General features: G+C 43.1%; 1 protein-coding gene across 1 annotated transcript in view; it reads right to left on the reverse strand.

Annotated features, from left to right (window-relative positions):
* MTHFD1L (methylenetetrahydrofolate dehydrogenase (NADP+ dependent) 1 like) overlaps positions 1-13,771 on the reverse strand; it is a 336,729-nt gene that overhangs the window by 157,798 nt on the left and 165,160 nt on the right. The window contains exon 20 of the mRNA XM_069769141.1: positions 4,487-4,598. Coding sequence (XP_069625242.1) covers positions 4,487-4,598 — 112 coding nt within the window. The remainder of the gene's footprint in view (positions 1-4,486; positions 4,599-13,771) is intronic.

Below are 13,771 nucleotides of genomic sequence, written 5' to 3' on the forward strand. Positions count from 1 at the left end.
CGTATTCTGTTCCTCTGCGGATTTTTACGCTGCGGATTTGATAAATCCACAGTGCTAAACCACTGCGGATTTATGGCAGATTTACCGCGGTTTTTCTGCGCATTTCACTGCGGTTTTACAACTGCGATTTTCTATTGGAGCAGTTGTAAAACCGCTGTGGAATCCGCAGACAGAAGCGACATGCTGCGGAATGTAAACCGCTGCGTTTCCGTGCAGTTTTTCTGCAGCATGTGTACAGCGATTTTTGTTTTCCATAGGTTTACATTGAACTGTAAACTCATGGGAAACTGCTGCGGATCCGCAGCGTTTTCTGCAGCGTGTGCACATACCTTTAGAATTAGGCCATGTGCACACGGTGCGGATTTGGCTGCGGATCTGCAGCAGTGTTCCATCAGGTTTACAGTACCAAGTATACCTATGGAAAACCAAATCCGCTGTGCCCGTGGTGCAGAAAATACCACGCGGAAACTCTGCGTTGTATTTTCCGCAGCATGTCAATTCTTTGTGCGGATTCCGTGGCGTTTTACACCTGTTCCTCAATAGGAATCCGCAGGTGAAATCCGCACAAAAAACACTGGAAATCCACGGTAAATCCGCAGGTAAAACGCAGTGCCTTTTACCCGCGGATTTTTCAAAAATGATGCTGAAAAATCTCACACGAATCCGCAACGTGGGCACATAGCCTTAGGGTTAGTGATGGAATTAGGGTTGTGGTTAGGGTTAAGGGTGTGTTGGGGTTAGGGTTGTGGTTAGGGGTGTGTTGCGGTTAGGGTTGTGATTAGGGTTATGGCTACAGTTGGGATTAGGGTTGGGGGGGGGGAATTTAGTGTTGGAGTTAGAATTGAGGGGTTTCCACTGTTTAGGCACATCAGGGGTCTCCAAACGCAACATGGCGCCACCATTGATTCCAGCCAATCTTGTATTCAAAAAGTCAAATGGTGCTCCCTCACTTCCGAGCCCTAGCATGTGCCCAAACAGTAGTTTACCCCCACATATGGGGTATCACCGTACTCAGGAGAAACTGGACAACAAATATTGGGGTCAAATTTCTCCTGTTACCCTTGGGAAAATTAAAAAATTCTGGGCTAAATAATTATTTTTGAGGAAAGAAAACATATTTATTATTTTCACGGCTCTGCGTTATAAACTTCTGTGAAGCACTTTGGGGTTCAAAGTGCTCACCACACATCTAGATAAGTTCCTTTCAGGGTCTAGTTTCCAAAATGGGGTCACTTGTGGGGGGTTTCTACTGTTCAGCCACATCAGGGGCTCTGCAAACGCAACGTGACGCCCGCAGAGCATTCCATCAAAGTCTGCATTTCAAAACGTCACTACTTCACTTCCGAGCCCTGGCATGTGCCCAAACAGTAGTTTACCCCCACATATGGGGTATCACCGTACTCAGGAGAAACTGGACAACAACTTTTGGGGTCAAATTTCTCCTGTTACCCTTGGGAAAATAAAAAATTGCAGGCTAAAAGATCATTTTTGAGAAAATAATTTTTTATTTTATTTTCATGGCTCTGCGTTATAAACTTCTGTGAAGCACTTGGGGGTTCAAAGTCCTCACCACACATCTAGATTAGTTCCTTTGGGGGTCTAATTTCCAAAATGGGGTCATTTGTGGGGGATCTCCAATGTTTAGGCACACAAGGGCTCTCCAAACGTGACATGGTGTCCGCTAATGATTGGAGCTAATTTTCCATTTAAAAAGCCAAATGGCGTGCCTTCCCTTCCGAGCCCTGCCGTGCGCCCAAACAGTGGTTTACCCCCACATATGGGGTATCAGCATACTCAGGACAAACTGGACAACAACATTTGGGGTCCAATTTCTCCTAATACCCTTGGCAAAATAGGAAATTCCAGGCTAAAAAAACATTTTTGAGGAAAGAAAAGTTATTTTTTATTTTCATGGCTCTGCATTATAAACTTCTGTGAAGCAGCTGGGGGTTTAAAGTGCTCAATATGCATCTAGATAAGTTCCTTTGGGGGTCTAGTTTCCAAAATGGGGTCACTTGTGGGGGAGCTCCAATATTTAGGCACACAGGGGCTCTCCAAACGCGACATGGTGTCCGCTAACGATGGAGATAATTTTTCATTCAAAAAGTCAAATGGCGCTCCTTCCCTTCCGAGCCCTGCCGTGTGCCCAAACAGTGGTTTACCCCCACATATGAGGTATCGGCGTACTCGGGAGAAATTGCCCAACAAATTTTAGGATCCATTTTATCCTATTGCCCATGTGAAAATGAAAAAATTGAGGCGAAAAGAAATTTTTTGTGAAAAAGTATACTTTTTCATTTTTACAGATCAATTTGTGAAGCACCTGAGGGTTTAAAGTGCTCACTAGGCATCTAGATAAGTTCCTTGGGGGGTCTAGTTTCCAAAATGGGGTCATTTGTGGGGGAGCTCCAATTTTTAGGCACACGGGGGCTCTCCAAACGTGACATGGTGTCCGCTAAAGAGTGGAGCCAATTTTTCATTCAAAAAGTCAAATGGCGCTCCTTCCCTTCCAAGCCCTGCCGTGCGCCCAAACAGTGGTTTACCCCTACATATGAGGTATCAGCGTACTCAGGACAAATTGGACAACAACTTTCGTGGTTCAGTTTCTCCTTTTACCATTGTGAAATCAAAACAATTGTTGCTAAAAGATAATTTTTGTGACTAAAAAGTTAAATGTTCATTTTTTCCTTCCATGTTGCTTCTGCTGCTGTGAAGCACCTGAAGGGTTAATAAACTTCTTGAATGTGGTTTTGTGCACCTTGAGGGGTGCAGTTTTTAGAATGGTGTCACTTTTGGGTATTTTCAGCCATATAGACCCCGTAAACTGACTTCAAATGTGAGGTGGTCCCTAAAAAAAATGGTTTTGTAAATTTCGTTGTAAAAATGAGAAATCGCTGGTCAAATTTTAACCCTTATAACCTCCTAGCAAAAAAAAATTTTGTTTCCAAAATTGTGCTGATGTAAAGTATACATGTGGGAAATGTTATTTATTAACTATTTTGTGTCACATAACTCTCTGGTTTAACAGAATAAAAATTCAAATTGTGAAAATTGCGAAATTTTCAAAATTTTCGCCAAATTTCCGTTTTTATCACAAATAAACGCATAATTTATTGACCTAAATTTACCACTAACATGAAGCCCAATATGTCACGAAAAAACAATCTCAGAACCGCTAGGATCCGTTGAAGCGTTCCTGAGTTATTACCTTATAAAGGGACACTGGTCAGAATTGCAAAAAACGGCAAGGTCTTTAAGGTCAAAATAGGCTGGGTCATGAAGGGGTTAAAGCCCCACTCCAGTGAATATTTTATTATTTGCCCATTTGTTAGGGTTTACATCCCAGTTTAATAACGGTAGCAATACACTCACCAGTCTCAGTCATTTCCTGTTTTCAGAATTGCTTTTTTCTCACGTCACATCACTACATCTGTAACCTGCCAGATCACTATGTAGAACGGAGATTATTTTTTCAATGCAAGTATACAACACTCAGAATGAGGTTCTGTAGCTCCATTCTGAGTCTCAGACTTGAATTGAGAAAATTCAGTGACCTCTGCTGTACATAGCAGCCACAGTCACAAAAGAAGTCAAGTGTTGCCGAAGCGCCGATGACGATGGCAGAAGACAGTGACCGGTGAGTATGTTGATACCATCATTACACATATACAGAATCTCCCAAGCTAAAGGGCAATTAAACAAAAATGTACTGGAGTGGGGCTTGAAGTCTCCAACGATCACTTCCAAAAGAGTAGAGACAAGTTATGAGTTAGGTGGTCACATTGAAAACTTAAGATTTTAAAATAAAAGGGGTATTCACATTGTCTCTTGATCAGTTCAGAGCAACGCAGTCAACTTATCTCCTGGTTTCTGGTGGGCATGGACTCCTTTGAGTGACAGCTTTGGTGAACAGCAGAGCTGTAGCATTAGTAAAACTATAAAGCTCAGCACACGTTCTGCTAGCACACATTCAGTTCTCAGTGGTTTGTGCTGAGTTCTACTCTTATCACTGCACTTACACAGAGATTACACAGCATTTGAATAAGCACACAGCTCGGAGCAGCGTGATAAGGAGACCTGCTTTGAAAGACATGGGGCTAATGATTTTGAAAGATTTATAAAATAAGCTAAGAGGGAGGGGGAGGGAGGTGAGCAGGTAACCGTTGTATAGAAATCAATAGACCAAAGAGAGGTGGCATGATTATTAGAAGTTAACCTCTTTAGTTAACAATGTATAGTAGTTACATTCCAGCAGAATGTGGGCAGGCTCTACTGGCCAAGCTTCATGGAAACCAGCTGTACACTATGTAAGATAAAAGCTGTTATTGTAGGAGAATTACAGCAGGTAGAAAAAGCAAGTCAATTGAGAACTTGCTTATTTTCATGCGGTCTGTTTACATCAATTTATTAGCTTGAAAACCCCTTTAATTCAAATAAATCATTGCCAATATCATGTATCAATGGTACACCAATCATGCTTACTTACCCACAAAACCATCTTTACCCACAAGTTTCAATGCAATCTTGTCTGCCAGCACAGAAGAACTGCCATGTGCAATGTTAGCAAATGGTCCAGCATGGACAAAAACTGGAGATCCCTGTAAGAAGCCAGAAAACCATTTATAACCTGAATGCACAAATATAACATGACTAAGTTATATTTAATCCCAAAATTACAGCCATATTATATTCATGCAGCTTAAAGTATATCTCCAAAGAAAAACAAACTTTGCAATATTCTTAGTATAAAGTTGTTGTTTTTTTTATTATTATTATTATTATTATTATTATTATTATTATTATAATCCTAGATTTCAAACTTGAATTTTCACATTGAAGTCAATCAACTGACAGGTTTAACTTAGACAAAATGGTACAACAAAGAGTTTGGCCACCTTTTTTTTCCCTTTTTTTTACTGATTTGAGTGGTTGTGATGCCCAGCACCTCTGCCAAACAGCTGTTACCAGTGTTGGACGGAAGTTCTCGAATACTGTGAGAACGCAGCAGCTCCACAAAAACCATAGTAGTAGCAGCCGGGTAATAAAATCCACCTCTTAATTATTTGAAGTCACTATAGAAATGATGGCGCTGTTGTGTTTCGGCAGCACCGGAGAACTTCCAGACGCTAGTAACAGCTGATTGGCGAGGGTGTCAGGTGTCAAGCCCATCAACAAAAAGTAGTGGCCAATCTATTTAACTACATAAGTATGCTTTCCACATACAGGTTCTTCTCACAAAATTAGAATATCATCAAAAAGTTAATTTATTTCAGTTCTTCAATACAAAAAGTCATTACAAACAGAGTGATCTATTTTAAGTGTTCATTTCGGTTAATGTTGATGATTATGGCTTACAGTGTTGTGAATTCTGTGGCTGAGTTCACTTCTGTGGTCACAAGTGGTATTGCAGTCTCTGGGCTTCCTCCCTCAGGTGTTTTGGTGAGCTCGTTGGCTGCCTTGCTATTTAGCTCCACCTGAGTCTGTCTTCCTTGCTCCTTGTCAATGTTCCAGTGTTGGATCTGAGCTACTGCATCTTTCCTTGGCCTGCTGCTCTGCTTGATAAGTGCTTCTAGTTTGTTTTCTGTTTTTCTGTCCAGCTTGCTATTAACTTTTGCTGGAAGCTCTGAGAAGCAAAGGGGTGCACCGCCGTGCTGTTAGTTCGGCACGGTGGGTCTTTTTGCCCCTTTGCGTGGTTTTCGTTTTAGGGTTTTTTGTAGACTGCATAGTTCTCTTTGCTATCCTCGCTCTGTCTAGAATATCGGGCCTCACTTTGCTGAATCTATTTCATTCCTACGTTTGTCTTTTCATCTTGCTAACAGTCATTATATGTGGGGGGCTGCCTGTTCCTTTGGGGTATTTCTCTGAGGTAAGTCAGGCTTGTATTTCTATCTTCAGGCTAGTCAGCTCCTCAGGCAGTGCCGAGTTGCATAGGTAGTGATAGGCGCAATCCACTGCTGCTTATAGTTGTGTGAGGATAGATCAGGTACTGCAGTCTACAGAGATTCCACGTCTCAGAGCTCGTCCTATTGTTTTTGGTTATTGCCAGATCTCTGTATGTGCGCTGATTACTGCACGCTGTGTTGCCTGATTGCCAGCCATAACAGTACAAGGAGCCACACCAATGATTCCCAATAGAGGGAAAAAAGAAATCCTGACATCATTTTTTTTTCTTAGCTCTGTCTTCAGTCTTTTTTTTCCCCTAGACATTAGAGTGCTTCAGGACACAGCTGTGGACATGGATATTCAGGCTCTGTGCTCCTCAATGGATAATCTCGTTGTAAATGTACAAAAGATTCAAGATACTATTGATCAGAAATCGATGCTAGAACCAAGAATTCCGATTCCTGATTTGTTTTTTGGTGACAGAACTAAGTTCCTGAGCTTCAGAAATAATTGTAAGCTATTTTTGGCCTTGAAACCTCATTCTTCTGGTAATCCTATTCAACAGGTTTTGATTATTATTTCTTTTTTGCGCGGCGACCCACAGGACTGGGCGTTTTCTCTTGCACCAGGAGATTCTGCATTGAGTAATGTTGATGCATTTTTCCAGGCGCTGGGATTGCTTTACGATGAGCCTAATTCAGTGGATCAGGCTGAGAAAAATCTGCTGGCTTTATGCCAGGGTCAGGATGATGTAGAAGTATATTGTCAGAAATTTAGGAAGTGGTCAGTGCTCACTCTGTGGAATGAATCTGCACTAGCGGCTTTGTTCAGAAAGGGTCTCTCTGAAGCTCTTAAGGATGTAATGGTGGGATTTCCTATGCCTGCTGGTTTGAATGAGTCTATGTCCTTGGCCATTCAGATCGGTCGTCGCTTGCGCGAGCGTAAATCTGTGCACCATCTGGCGGTATTGTCTGAGAGTAAACCTGAGCCTATGCAGTGCGACAGGACTATGACTAAAGTAGAACGGCAAGAACACAGACGTCTGAACAGACTGTGTTTCTATTGTGGTGATTCTACTCATGCTATTTCTAATTGTCCTAAACGCACTAGGCGGTTCGATAGCTCTGCCGTTATTGGTACTGTACAGTCCAAATTCCTTTTGTCCATTACCTTAATGTGCTCTTTGTCATCGTATTCTGTCATGGCGTTTGTGGATTCAGGCGCTGCCCTGAATCTGATGGATTTGGATTATGCTAAACGTTGTGGATTTTTCTTGGAGCCTTTGCGGTGTCCTATTCCGTTGAGAGGAATTGATGCTACACCTTTGGCCAAGAATAAGCCTCAGTACTGGGCCCAGCTGACCATGTGCATGGCTCCTGCACATCAGGAAGTTATTCGCTTTCTGGTATTGCATAATTTGCATGATGTGGTCGTGTTGGGGTTGCCATGGCTACAAACCCATAATCCAGTATTGGATTGGAACTCTATGTCGGTAACCAGCTGGGGTTGTCAGGGAGTACATGGTGATGTTCCATTTTTGTCTATTTCGTCATCCATTCCTTCTGACATCTCAGAGTTCTTGTCGGACTTTCAGGATGTATTTGAAGAGTCCAAGTCTGATGCCCTACCTCCGCATAGGAATTGTGATTGTGCTATCGATTTGATTCCTGGTAGTAAATTCCCTAAGGGTCGTTTATTTAATTTGTCCGTACCTGAACACACCGCTATGCGCAGTTATGTGAAGGAGTCCCTGGAGAAGGGACATATTCGCCCATCGTCGTCACCATTGGGAGCAGGGTTCTTTTTTGTAGCCAAGAAGGATGGTTCGCTAAGACCGTGTATTGATTACCGCCTTCTTAATAAGATCACTGTTAAGTTTCAGTATCCCTTGCCATTGATATCTGACTTGTTTGCTCGGATTAAGGGGGCTAGTTGGTTTACTAAGATTGATCTTCGTGGTGCATATAATCTGGTGAGAATCAGGCAGGGAGATGAATGGAAAACGGCATTTAATACGCCCGAGGGTCATTTTGAGTATCTGGTGATGCCGTTCGGACTTGCCAATGCTCCATCTGTTTTTCAGTCTTTTATGCATGACATTTTCCGTGAGTATCTGGATAAATTCTTGATTGTTTACTTGGATGACATTTTGATCTTCTCAGATGATTGGGAGTCTCATGTGAAGCAAGTCAGAATGGTTTTCCAGGTACTGCGTGCTAATTCCTTGTTCGTGAAGGGATCAAAGTGTCTCTTCGGTGTGCAGAAAGTTTCATTTTTGGGGTTCATCTTTTCCCCTTCTACTATCGAGATGGATCCGGTTAAGGTTCAGGCCATCCAGGATTGGACTCAGCCGACATCTCTAAAAAGTCTGCAGAAATTCCTGGGCTTTGCTAATTTTTATCGTCGCTTCATCTGTAATTTTTCTAGCATTGCCAGACCATTGACCGATTTGACCAAGAAGGGTGCTGATTTGGTTAATTGGTCTTCTGCTGCCGTGGAAGCTTTTCAGGAGTTGAAGCGTCGTTTTTGCTGTGCCCCTGTGTTGTGTCAACCTGATGTTTCTCTTCCGTTCCAGGTCGAGGTTGATGCTTCTGAGATTGGTGCAGGGGCGGTTTTGTCACAGAGAGGTTCTGGTTGCTCAGTGTTCAAACCATGTGCTTTCTTTTCCAGGAAATTTTCTGCTGCTGAGCGTAATTATGATGTGGGCAACCGAGAGTTGCTGGCCATGAAGTGGGCATTCGAGGAGTGGCGTCATTGGCTTGAGGGTGCTAAGCATCGCGTGGTGGTTTTGACTGATCATAAGAACCTTACTTATCTTGAGTCTGCCAAGCGCTTGAATCCTAGACAGGCCCGTTGGTCGTTATTTTTTGCTCGTTTTGATTTTGTGATTTCATACCTTCCGGGCTCTAAAAATGTGAAGGCGGATGCTCTGTCTAGGAGTTTTGTGCCCGACTCTCCGGGGTTATCTGAGCCGGCGAGTATCCTCAAGGAAGGAGTCATTGTGTCTGCCATCTCCCCTGATTTGCGGAGAGTGTTGCAGAAATTTCAGGCTAATAAACCTGATCGTTGTCCGGCCGAGAAACTGTTCGTCCCTGATAGGTGGACTAGTAAAGTTATCTCTGAACTTCATTGTTCGGTGCTGGCCGGTCATCCAGGAATCTTTGGTACCAGGGAGTTGGTTGCTAGATCCTTCTGGTGGCCATCTCTGTCACAGGATGTGCGTGCTTTTGTGCAGTCCTGTGGAATTTGTGCTAGGGCTAAGCCCTGCTGTTCACGTGCCAGTGGGTTGCTTTTGCCCTTGCCGGTCCCGAAGAGGCCTTGGACACATATTTCGATGGATTTCATTTCTGACCTTCCCGTTTCTCAAAAAATGTCGGTCATTTGGGTGGTCTGTGATCGCTTTTCTAAAATGGTCCATCTGGTGCCCTTGGTTAAATTGCCTTCCTCCTCTGATTTGGTGCCTTTGTTCTTCCAGCATGTGGTTCGTTTACATGGCATTCCTGAGAATATTGTTTCTGACAGAGGTTCCCAGTTTGTCTCGAGGTTCTGGCGAGCCTTTTGTGGTAGGATGGGCATTGACCTATCTTTCTCCTCGGCCTTCCATCCTCAGACTAATGGCCAGACCGAACGAACCAATCAGACCTTGGAAACATATCTGAGATGTTTTGTTTCCGCTGACCAGGATGATTGGGTGTCAATTTTGCCGTTGGCTGAGTTCGCCCTTAACCCCTTCATGACCCAGCCTATTTTGACCTTAAAGACCTTGCCGTTTTTTGCAATTCTGACCAGTGTCCCTTCATGAGGTAATAACTCAGGAACGCTTCAACGGATCCTAGCGGTTCTGAGATTGTTTTTTCGTGACATATTGGGCTTCATGTTAGTGGTAAATTTAGGTCAATAAATTATGCGTTTATTTGTGATAAAAACGGAAATTTGGCGAAAATGTTGAAAATTTCGCAATTTTCACATTTTGAATTTTTATTCTGTTAAACCAGAGAGATATGTGACACAAAATAGTTAATAAATAACATTTCCCACATGTTTACTTTACATCAGCACAATTTTGGAAACAAAATTTTTTTTTGTTAGGAAGTTATAAGGGTTAAAATTTGGCCAGCGATTTCTCATTTTTACAACGAAATTTACAAAACCATTTTTTTTAGGGACCACCTAACATTTGAAGTCAGTTTGAGGGGTCTATATGGCTGAAAATACCCAAAAGTGACACCATTCTAAAAACTGCACCCCTCAAGGTACTCAAAACCACATTCAAGAAGTTTATTAACCCTTCAGGTGCTTCACAGCAGCAGAAGCAACATGGAAGGAAAAAATGAACATTTAACTTTTTAGTCACAAAAATTATATTTTAGCAACAATTTTTTTATTTTCCCAATGGTAAAAGGAGAAACTGAACCAAGAAAGTTGTTGTCCAATTTGTCCTGAGTACGCTGATACCTCATATGTGGGGGTAAACCACTGTTTGGGCACACGGCAGGGCTTGGAAGGGAAGGAGCGCCATTTGACTTTTTGAATCAAAAATTGGCTCCACTCTTTAGCGGACACCATGTCACGTTTGGAGAGCCCCCGTGTGCCTAAAAATTGGAGCTCCCCCACAAGTGACCCCATTTTGGAAACAAGACGCCCCAAGGAACTTATCTAGATGCATAGTGAGCACTTTGAACCCCCAGGTGCTTCACAAATTGATCCGTAAAAATGAAAAAGTACTTTTTTTTCACAAAAAAATTCTTTTAGCCTCAATTTTTTCATTTTCACATGGGCAACAGGATAAAATGGATCCTAAAATGTGTTGGGCAATTTCTCCTGAGTACACCAATACCTCACATGTGGGGGTAAACCACTGTTTGGGCACATGGGGAAGGGAAGGAGCGCCATTTGACTTTTTGAATGAAAAATTATTTCCATCGTTAGCGGACACCATGTCGCGTTTGATTAGCTCCTGTGTGCCTAAACATTGGCGCTCCCCCACAAGTGACCCCATTTTGGAAACTAGACCCCCCAAGGAACTTATATAGATGCCTAGTGAGCACTTTAAACCCTCAGGTGCTTCACAAATTGATCTGTAAAAATGAAAAAGTACTTTTTTTCACAAAAAAATTCTTTTCGCCTCAATTTTTTCATTTTCACATGGGCAGTAGGATAAAATGGATCATAAAATTTGTTGGGCAATTTCTCCCGAGTACGCCGATACCTCATATGTGGGGGTAAACCACTGTTTGGGCACTCGGCAGGGCTCGGAAGGGAAGGCGCGCCATTTGACTTTTTGAATGGAAAATTAGGTCCAATTGTTAGCGGACACCATGTCGCGTTTGGAGAGCCCCTGTGTGCCTAAACATTGGAGCTCCCCCACAAGTGACCCCATTTTGGAAACTAGACCCCCCAAGGAACTTATCTAAATGCATATTGAGCACTTTAAACCCCCAGGTGCTTCACAGAAGTTTATAATGCAGAGCCATGAAAAAAAAAAAAATTTTTCTTTCCTCAAAAATGATTTTTTAGCCTGGAATTTCCTATTTTGCCAAGGATAATAGGAGAAATTGGACCACAAATATTGTTGTCCAGTTTGTCCTGAGTAGGCTGATACCCCATATGTGGGGGTAAACCACTGTTTGGGCGCACGGCAGGGCTCGGAAGGGATGGCACGCCATTTGGCTTTTTTAAATGGAAAATTAGCTCCAATCATTAGCGGACACCATGTCACGTTTGGAGAGCCCCTGTGTGCCTAAACATTGGAGATCCCCCAGAAATGACCCCATTTTGGAAACTAGACCCCCAAAGGAACTAATCTAGATGTGTGGTGAGGACTTTGAACCCCCAAGTGCTTCACAGAAGTTTATAACGCAGAGCCATGAAAAAAAAAAAAAAATTATTTTCTCAAAAATGATCTTTTAGCCTGCAATTTTTTATTTTCCCAAGGGTAACAGGAGAAATTTGACCCCAAAAGTTGTTGTCCAGTTTCTCCTGAGTACGCTGATACCCCATATGTGGGGGTAAATCAGTGTTTGGGCACATGCCGGGGCTTGGAAGTGAAGTAGTGACGTTTTGAAATGCAGACTTTGATGGAATGCTCTGTGGTCGTCACGTTGCGTTTGCAGAGCCCCTGATGTGCCTAAACAGTAGAAACCCCCCACAAGTGACCCCATTTTGGAAACTAGACCCCGAAAGGAACTTATCTAGATGTGTGGTGAGCACTTTGAACCCCCAAGTGCTTCATAGAAGTTTATAATGCAGAGCCGTGAAAATAATAAATACGTTTTCTTTCCTCAAAAATAATTATTTAGCCCAGAATTTTTTATTTTCCCAAGGGTAACAGGAGAAATTTGACCCCAATATTTGTTGTCCAGTTTCTCCTGAGTACGGCGATACCCCATATGTGGGGGTAAACTACTGTTTGGGCACATGCCGGGGCTCGGAATTGAAGTAGTGACGTTTTGAAATGCAGACTTTGATGGAATGCTCTGCGGGCGTCACGTTGCGTTTGCAGAGCCCCTGATGTGCCTAAACAGTAGAAACCCCCCACAAGTGACCCCATTTTGGAAACTAGACCCCGAAAGGAACTTATCTAGATGTGTGGTGAGCACTTTGAACCCCCAAGTGCTTCATAGAAGTTTATAATGCAGAGCCGTGAAAATAATAAATACGTTTTCTTTCCTCAAAAATAATTATTTAGCCCAGAATTTTTTATTTTCCCAAGGGTTACAGGAGAAATTGGACCCCAAAAGTTGTTGTCCAGTTTCTCCTGAGTACGCTGAAACCCCATGTGTGGGGGTAAACCACTGTTTGGGCACACGTCGGGGCTCAGAAGGGAAGTAGTGACTTTTGAAATGCAGACTTTGATGGAATGGTCTGCGGGCGTCACATTGCGTTTGCAGAGCCCCTGGTGTGCCTAAACAGTAGAAACCCCCCACAAGTGACCCCATTTTAGAAACTAGACCCCCCAAGGAACTTATCTAGATGTGTGGTGAGCACTTTGAACCCCCAAGTGCTTCACAGACGTTTACAACGCAGAGCCGTGAAAATAAAAAATCATTTTTCTTTCCTCAAAAATTTTGTTTTAGCAAGCATTTTTTTAGATTCACAAGGGTAACAGGAGAAATTGGACCCCAGTAATTGTTGCGCAGTTTATCCTGAGTATGCTGGTACCCCATATGTGGGGGTAAACCACTGTTTGGGCACACGTCAGGGCTCGGAAGTGAGGGAGCACCATTTGACTTTTTGAATACGAGATTGGCTGGAATCAATGGTGGCGCCATGTTGCGTTTGGAGACCCCTGATGTGCCTAAACAGTGGTAACCCCTCAATTCTACCTCCAACACTAACCCCCCCACACCCCTAACTCTAATCCCAACTGTAGCCATAACCCTAATCACAACCCTAATCACAACCCTAATTCCAACCCTAACCCTAAGGCTATGTGCCCACGTTGCGGATTCGTGTGATATATTTCCGCACCATTTTTGAAAAATCCGCGGGTAAAAGGCACTGCGTTTTACCTGCGGATTTTCCGCGGATTTCCAGTGTTTTTTGTGCGGATTTCACCTGCGGATTCCTATTGAGGATCAGGTGTAAAACGCTGCGGAATCTGCACAAAGAATTGACATGCTGCGGAAAATACAATGCAGCGTTTCCGCGCGGTATTTTCCGCACCATGGGCACAGCGGATTTGGTTTTTCATATGTTTACATGGTACTGTACACCTGATGGAACACTGCTGCGAATCCGCAGCGGCCAATCCGCTGCGGATCCGCAGCCAAATCCGCACCGTGTGCACATGGCCTAATTCTAAAGGTATGTGCACACGCTGCGGAAAACGCTGCGGAAAAGCAGCAGTTTCCCATGAGCTTACAGTTCAATGTAAACCTACGGGAAA

The sequence above is a fragment of the Ranitomeya imitator genome, chromosome 5, assembly GCF_032444005.1.
Source record: "Ranitomeya imitator isolate aRanImi1 chromosome 5, aRanImi1.pri, whole genome shotgun sequence".
NCBI classification, from domain to species: Eukaryota; Metazoa; Chordata; class Amphibia; order Anura; family Dendrobatidae; genus Ranitomeya; species Ranitomeya imitator.